Source organism: Podarcis liolepis (genome assembly GCF_965112155.1).
Source record: "Podarcis liolepis genome assembly, chromosome: 14".
Lineage (NCBI taxonomy): Eukaryota > Metazoa > Chordata > Lepidosauria > Squamata > Lacertidae > Podarcis > Podarcis liolepis.
The window spans coordinates 29,805,023-29,813,442 of NC_139569.1; the positions used below are offsets into that span (position 1 = coordinate 29,805,023).

The 8,420-nt window shown below is 43.3% G+C and overlaps 1 protein-coding gene across 1 annotated transcript; it reads right to left on the minus strand.

The window, feature by feature from the left end:
• Positions 1-253: 253 nt before the first annotated feature.
• PDCD7 (programmed cell death 7) lies at positions 254-8,338 on the minus strand. The gene is made up of 5 exons (XM_083475150.1): positions 6,670-8,338; positions 4,776-4,914; positions 3,448-3,684; positions 2,323-2,410; positions 254-1,839 (listed from the first exon to the last, which is right to left on the minus strand). The coding sequence occupies exons 1-5, from the start codon at positions 7,567-7,569 to the stop codon at positions 1,722-1,724; spliced, it is 1,482 nt and encodes a 493-aa protein (XP_083331276.1). The 5' UTR covers positions 7,570-8,338; the 3' UTR covers positions 254-1,721.
• Positions 8,339-8,420: the final 82 nt, after the last annotated feature.

Here is an 8,420-nt window from a genome sequence, read left to right on the forward strand (position 1 = left end):
AACTGATTTTAGGCATGTTCTTGTTTCAAACTCCCCCCCCCAAAAAATTCCCTATATATGCAATTCTTGTAACTGTGTGTGTGTGTGTGTGTGTGTGGCATTATACTGCAAGTTGCTCTGCGAAGGGATTCATAAATGAACATAGTAATAGCTGACACTGTCCATTACCAAAGGACAGTGTCAAACTCCAATAGCTTGCATTGACCTTTTCAGTTGGGAAGAAAACCATTTATTTAAAAATGACAGCTACAAAGAGTGTGAACTGTTCTTTATTTATTTTTTAAGTACAAATAAAATTCATCTTTATTACTTTGTACTACAAACAATTATTGACAATGTTTCACATTGCATTCTCTCCCCTCATCACAGGCACTTATGTAACTTTGTTTCAAAGAACAAAAGAATAAAGAAAAAATTCCCTCAAATTTGATGTAACATTTTGGTAGATATTTTTGTAACAAGAAGCTAAATTTAGTATCAGAGGTCAAGTTACACTGAAATGTTTGGGAAAGGCTGTTTTCTTTCCCCTGAACTAAAGATTCAATTGATACAGAATATGATAGCCTATCAACATATCATCAGTTATATTGTGTCTACAGCATTTTTTTTTTTTGGTCAATGACAGTCCCACAATGTTCTGCAACCTTCAAATAACAGGGGCCATCGAGAATATGTTACCATGCTAATGAAGTTTATTTTACAAGGTTTGTAAACATTAGATGTTCAGGTTTTTTTGGTTCACATGCACAGGAACTGTTTATGCAGCACCAAACCAGTATTTGACTTTCTATTAAATTAACACAAATACCCTAACTTGTATCGCTTCTCTAGTGTTCTTACTTTAAGAGATGATAGAAAAAATGTTTTCCTGAGTATGTACATCTTATATGCACATTTAAAAAAAAATTAAGGTGCAAGTTGCACAAAAAACCAGCAATGATGCTATTAATTCTCTCCACGTTGTTTCATCTTAGTGTTTTAGCTTTTAAAACCACTACACCAAACTTGCAAGGAGGCGATAATTGACCACATCTGTCAATTCACTTAAGTAACAGCACATAAGACCAAGATAAACACGGAGGCAATTTTTAAAATGAGAGTTCAAAAAAGAGCTGAAACTTGAGAACCAGGATATGGCTCTAAAGAGTTCAGTGACAGTCTTTGATGTTGCTTCAGGATTATTACCTGATTTCCCATGAAATATCAGAACATTAAAAACACATGCAACAATATTTAGCAGCTGCATTAAGTTATATGGCCCTGGGATTGTATTTCGCCTCAGCAGGATGCAGTTAATGACACAGGTTCTCAAGTTAGGTTTTGCTGCTACACATGCCCATGACAAATTAATTTCCCTGCTATAGATGCCGTTGTCCAGAAATAATACATTTAAAAATTCTAAGGAAAAATGTCCTGCTTTTAAAGTTCGCAGGAGCAGATAATGTGCAATGCTGTTGTAATTAAATTCCTCCAAACAGTGTTTTAAAAAACAAGATCTGAAGTAAATCTCTGCCAAAGTAACTAAGCAGAGATTCACATTTCTGGAATACAACATTTGGGGGGGGGGCAGTATTTGTCTTCTGGAATCAGCTGTTGCATATTCATCTTATGTATTCTGTGCCCCTGCTTTATAAGAAAAAGATGCAGAGTTTTCAAGTCCAAAGGAATTAATGAAGTACGTTTTATCACTTGTGTTGCTATTGTTTTAGACTCTGAACACATCATCCAACAGCTGTAGCCCAGATGTCACTAGATGGTTGACAAGGAATGACCCATCCTGGTGGGATAAAGTTTCCTTCAGGATGATCTGTAGGCACCAGGTATCGATCCCATTCATGCCTTAAACATAAAAAAGTTAGTTATGCAACATATTGAATACTGTGTTCAATCCTTCTGAAATCTTAATTTCCTACCATTAATTTTACAATTTAAGTGTTGATGGGAGTTGGGGAGATGAGTGCAAAGCACTGTGGCCACCCAACAGATCTTTGTCAGTGGACAGCATTAGAGACGTGTTTTGCACTGTCCACTACTACAGTATCTCCAAGTACCTCATAGGGGTACATGGCATCCTATAACTTGTAGGGAAGTAAAGGCATGGCTCTTGGAAGATCCAGTAAAGCAGTCTCTTATTCTTGGTGATGCCCAGAGGGAAGTTTTAGCTGCAACAACAGTTTTGCTGACTGCAGCTTGAACAGTAACTGCTACAACAAATATCTGACAGGAATTAATACTATACTACAAAGTAAAAAAGCAGGTAAGTTTCAAGATTTGACAAAATTGTTACAGCTTTATTTTTACTACAAAACTGCTTAAACTTACCTGATCTGGATAAGAGATGGCACAGAATACTCAGCCTGCAAATAATACTGTGTGAAGGGCTCCAAAAGGTGGGCAAGGGGAAATTCCTCTGTAAAACAGGATAATAATTAAGAAAAACAAGTGCCATGAAAAACTACCAGACACAGAAGCATATCCCAAGAATGTAAGCCATACATTATTTGCTACAGAGAATACTAAAATGGACTATTATAATACAGTTACATAAAATCCTAACCGGACATGTTGATAGAAACATAGGGATTGCATAAATATATTAAAAATCAGGAAGTAGCTCCCATCATTTTATTCTATGACTCTTTGCAGTTCAAATTTTGCCTATTGGGATCAAGCAGGTACCTTCAATGTACTATTTTTGGTGCCTGCTAAAAACATTCTTGTTTAGGCAAATCTACCCAGCTGCTTGAAGTAATTTTAATCTGTTTTAGTATTTTAACTTTTGTATATTTTAAAATATGGTTGTGAATTTTTCTTGATTTTATCGTTGTGCCTTTTTGTAAATCACTTTTGAGAATTTCTACAATCAAGAAGTGTATAAACTTTATGAAATAAAATAAATAATTAAGATTTAAACATAAACTTGTAGGTTGATAGCTGGAGAATATGCCTGCATTGTAAAACAAGCACTTGGGACTGTATCCAACATTTTCTGTCAGCTACTGTGAGTGGATGGGTGAGTTTTAATGTTATGCAACAGAGGAATCCCACACAAGTGTCACTAGCAGAAACACACTGTGCAACAGACTGCACAATTTGATAGCAAACTGCTTATGTATTCTCTTGCACAACAATGATCTGTTGGTGCAAAACATTTCACCAGTAGGACAAGTACAGTGGTACCTCAGGTTACAGACGCTTCAGGTTACAGACTCCACTAACCCAGAAATAGTACTTTGGGTTAAGAAATTTGCTTCAGGATAAGAACAGATATCGCACAGCGGCAGCAATGGGAGGCTCCATTAGCTAAAGTGGTGCTTCAGGTTAAGAACAGTTTCAGGTTAAGAACGGACCTCAGGAATCAAGTTCTTAACCCGAGGTACCACTGTATAACTTTAACTTAGCACTACACTGAATACAACCCCTGAGCAACAATACGCTGAAGGTTACCTGGATCCCCAAACAGTTTTGAATCCATTTCCCGTTTCTGATGCAGAAGTTTCTCCTTTTCCCGCTTCAGCTTCTTTTCCATTTCTCTTTTCCTCTCCTCTTCCTGTTCTCCTTCCAACATAACCCGCAGAGCTCGTTCTTCAGCTTCATAGAGTTCAGTGCGTGTTTTTATCAATGCTCTTAAGCTCTGGACTTCATTCTCGAAGGCTTCATCTGCAGCTGGGGGTGGACAAACACCTGCAGCAAAAAACAGAACAGAAACCACAACCCACACCAGATTAATTCCTTGACTTTTCCTCCACATTCTGATCCAAAACAGTGAAATGCATGTAAACAAGAGAATCGAAGCATCCCCATTGGTGAGTAATCTTGCTCTGAGGTGGCATCCTCATCCTATCTCACTTGCTTTTAACAGGGTGGTCAGTTGCTTGGGTGCGTATTATTTCTCTCTCCCTCCTCTCCCCAATTGCATGTTTTTTCACTGTTCAAGGACAGAGGAGGAACCAGGTGCAGCAGCTTACTCCACTAAAATATGGTATTTAGGAATTTTACATTTTATTATATAGCCCCGAAGAAAAATGAACACTTAACACAACAACATGGAACATAAAAATCAAACCTGTAGAAGCACCTGTGTTTGAGTTAAAAAAAAACCAGATAAGCAAATGCATATATTGCACAGTAAAATACAAACTACGTTGAAGAGAAACTGGACACTTGTGTTTATTAACTGGTTTCTTCACTGCCACCTAAGTAGACCATCTGTGAATTCCACAAGTGGACATATTGATCTGGCACTTGTGTGTCAGCTTCTTCATTGTCAATGAAGGAAATAGCCTTGGGTCTCTTGAAGTTCTCAAATAGCTTGCTAACTTTTCCATTATTGCCGTATTCGACAGCTCTTCATACCAGATTTGAAGAATTAGTCCAGCTGCATCTTTTCAATGCTGGGTAATAACAAGGTGTGTTGACATTAGCATACAGCATAATAGGTCACTGGAAGAGGCATCCCTTATGTTGGGTATTTATAACAAATATTTGCAAAAAACAAATGCTTCAGAAGTTCTAATGGTTTCAGTGCCTTACAGATGCTTTGAGTGCACTTCGTCCGGGGCAGGATGCTATGCTTTTAACCAAATATTTGTTTTAACAATACAAGTCTTCCAGGACCTAATTTATATACTGAACCATATTTTATAAACAATACATAAGCAATACAAGCCCGACTGAAATGTTGGCGCCATTATACAAATAGCTTTCCAGCTATGCTTCAGCATATATGTAAGTAAGGAATATAAAAAGCACATGCAATTCTGAGTCATGTTTACCTTTCCTCGCTGCTGCTTCTTTTCTTAGTTTCCTAAGCTTTTCTAAGCCACGCAGGATTTCTGCCATACGCTTCGTGTCTGCTTGTTTTTTCCTTACTTCAGATAACACACTGTCTGCAGCAGCTTTAAGTTCTTGTTCCTATATGGGCAAAAATATGAATAAAGGAATTAAGAACACGTGTAAGAATGTAAGAGAACAATGGCAGACCTAGGTACGTTCATCTAGTCCAACACCCTGTGTTCACTGGCTACCCAGATCCTTCAAAGCCCACAAATAGGACAATAAGGAAAGAGCCCCTCATCACTGTTTGTCTCAGTAACTCCTAGGGTGTAAACACAGCTCATGGCAGACAGCTGTCAACAGATCCACCCTCCTTGAGTTTGCCTTCTCACTTACAGTGACATACCTATTAGTTAACACCTGGCATTAAAAAACAGATGCTAGGGCTCAATTTGCTGCAAGCTGTGGCAGCACTCATAGGTTTCTTTTCTAGAACAGGATACTGCCTATAAACTGAGATTGTCATGAAACTACTTATATCTACTAGACTCAAAAACAGTTACCAACGATGATTAGGCAACCTTCACAAGACACCTGCTTGCTATGCCTCAGGTTTTGTCCCCAAGTTTCAGGGTCCCACATGTCTTCTTGGGCTTTGTAGGGAAAGGATAAGGATCTCATTGTGAAAGGCCAAAAAAAGGGAGTAGCCTATTGTCTTCAGCACCCATCACTGTTACTGTTTGAATGAATGCAAAAACAAGTACACATTTGTGCACCAAGAATGCTATACAATATGTAAATAGTACTGACTGGCTCCAGTTTTCCCCTTGGATCCATTTTATTGTTCAGCAAGCTTCACTTCTTACCTACTAGACTCTACCCTGTGATTCACTAGGGGCTGCTCTTTGTTCCTGTCCTACAAACCTCCATCCCCTGATATAACCAGCACTAACCCTCAACTCCCAAGCTCCACCCCTCTGTCTCAGGAGACCTGACAATCCTTACTCTGTGTGTGTGTCTCAACTACAAAGCACAACTGCTCATCAAAATGAACTGTAATCCACTTGTCACTGGAGTGCAATCTTTGTTAAAAATACATTTGGAGCAAACATGTAGATCAGGGGTCTATAGCATGTAGCCCACCAGTACATTCTGTGCATCCCATACAGGGTTCATAGTAATCCCAGGCACTTGCCAACCCCTGGTTTCCCTGAATCACTTACTCCATGCTAAGCACAAACATGGAGTGAACCAGCAGTGAAGAGATGGTGCTGAAACTGTGCTTTGTGTTTATGCTGTTTGCCAACTGGGACTGGCGATTCCAGCTCACTGCCCAGTGTACAAAGAAGAGCCTGGGAGGGTTTGAGTTGTAACACATGCACACTGGTGTAGAGTATAACAATATTTTCTCTAGAGAGTACAGATTCAGCAGGCAGCTTGTTTCACCCTTTAAACACCAGCTTAAAACTTTCGGGCTTATTCAGTCAGTGAAGAATATATCTTTCCAAAATAGCTGATTTGAAACTTTTTTTGATGACTTTTATTGAATGGTTTTATGTATAATTGTTGTTAACCATGCTGCTATTTTTAATTAGCAGCATATATTTTATAAATAAAATAATTATTTAGCACTATTAATGCGGCTAATAAAACGTGTTTAGTGTTCAAAACAATTCAGTTTACTATTCCCTGCAACAACCCAGTAACGTAGGGCCCTATCTCAACACTGTAGGTGGATGTGAACAGAGGTTTGCCTAAAGCAGAGATCCTGGTGCCCTCCGCTGGACTACAACTCCCATCAGCCCCTGCCAGCACGGCCAACGCAGCCAATAAACCCAAAAGCACCGACTACCCTACGGGGAATGCGTGGGCATCCTTTAAAGCGCAACCCACCCGGTGCCTCTCCTCGACTTCCAGGGCCCGCCTGGCCCGCCAGCTCTCGATCCGCGCCTCCCTCTCGGCCTCGCGGGCCGCCTCCTCCTCGCGAGCGGCCCGCGCCTCCTGCCTCCGCGCTTGGCGCCGCAGCCTCTTCTTGCGGCTCTTCTCCGCGTGGCGGCGCAGCTGGGCCAGGGGATCCTCCGCCGCTGCCTCGACCCGCAGGGGCCGCACCACCTCCCGCAGCTCCGCCAGCCGGGCCTCGGCCTCGGCTACCTCCTCGGCCTCGGCGTGGTCGTCCCGCAGCCGCCAGGCTCCGCACAGCGCTGTCACCTGCGCCACCAGCCGCAGCGCCTCCGCCGCCAAAGGGCCCGCCTGGCTGGGCTTCAAGCCGCGCGGCTTCGGGGGAGACGCGGCGGCGGCGGTTCCTTCGGTGCGGCGGCAAGCCAAGAAACGGCTTAGCCATTGCTCGCTCTCGTCGTCGCCTCGCCTCAGGCCGCCGGCTGAGGCAGCAGCGTCAGGCCCGAGCGGGAGCCTTGAATTCTCCCCGGCCACGAACGGCAGCGCCTCGGGCCTCCATTGAGGCGAGGGCCGCTCCGGAGGCGGGAACCTTGGCTTCTCCCCGGCTATGTAAGGCGGCGCCGCGGGCCTCCATTGAGGCGAGGGCAGCTCCGGAGGTTTCTGCTGCTGCTGCCACGGAGGAGGGGGCAGCGGCGGCCGGAATGGCGGCGGGTAAGCGGGGGTAGGAAGGCCTCGGCCATCCGCCGAAAAAGGCGGGAACGGGGAAAGGGAAAACTGAGGGTGGTGAGGCGGCGGCCCGCCATAAACACCCTGCGGAGGAGCCCCCGCCGGCGGGAAGTAGTGGGGCTGAGGGGGCCTCGCGAAGGATGAGGGGAACGGCGGCGGCTGTTGTGACATCTCGCCCCCCTCACGCCTTTTGAGGCCTAGTTAGCAGAATGGGACGCCGTCCCTCTCGCCCTCGGACATCGCTTCCGGTTTGAAGCGGAAGTGACGGCGAGAAGAGCAGCGCCCCCTGTAGCTTGGGAGGAATCCCGAGATATGTCGGCTACTGATTTTAGACTGCAGCTCCCATCAGCCGCACTGGGACCGGAATGTACTAGCAGCCTTTAAGGTGCATAGCAAGTTATGCTGCTTTGCCCCCAAGCACCACACATACCCCGTCTCCTTAGTGCACTCCTTACCCCCCACCCCCAGGTAAAGCATTTTACCTATTATTCCTAGCCAACAATGGTATGCTCAGTTGCAATTACTTCAATAATGGACAAACTAAAGCCCCTCATTTCTGTGAGACTTAACATTCTGTTAAACGCACAGGAGAAGCACTACTAGAAATCTGGGAGGAACAGGAAGTAATAAAATATTATTATTATTATTATACCCCGCCCATCTGGCTGGGTTTCCCCAGCCACTCTGGGCAGCTTCCAACAGAACACTAAAATACAGTAATAGATATAGGACGCTGCAATTATTATTTTTAAACCACGGGACACCTAGTTTGCTTCTCCTGCTCCAAACGACATGGGTTTTAAGAAACCATTGTCTGTGTGCTCTTGGAGGCATTACACCAGTTTCTAGTCTCATTGCCTAGCAGCCTGCAACTTCAGAATTAAGAAGAATCATTCATAACAAGCTTGGAAAGGATCAAGAATCAAGCAGCCCAGTTGCTACACCCACCCAACGCACTTGGTGGCCAGTGTCAAGTTTAAAATATATTCTATCAGTGTGTAAATGGAACCTAGTTCAGCAAA

What these genes read in the sequence shown, in the direction of transcription:
- PDCD7 (XM_083475150.1), bottom strand. Translation starts at nt 7,569, where the DNA reads ATGTCACAACAGCCGCCGCCGTTCCCCTCATCCTTCGCGAGGCCCCCT. An exon ending in AAAACTGTTTGGGGATCCAG is followed by an intron (nt 2,411 to 3,447) that starts GTAACCTTCAGC and finishes CCTGTTTTACAG; the next exon opens with AGGAATTTCCCCTTGCCCAC. An exon ending in CCATCTCTTATCCAGATCAG is followed by an intron (nt 1,840 to 2,322) that starts GTAAGTTTAAGC and finishes TTTATGTTTAAG; the next exon opens with GCATGAATGGGATCGATACC.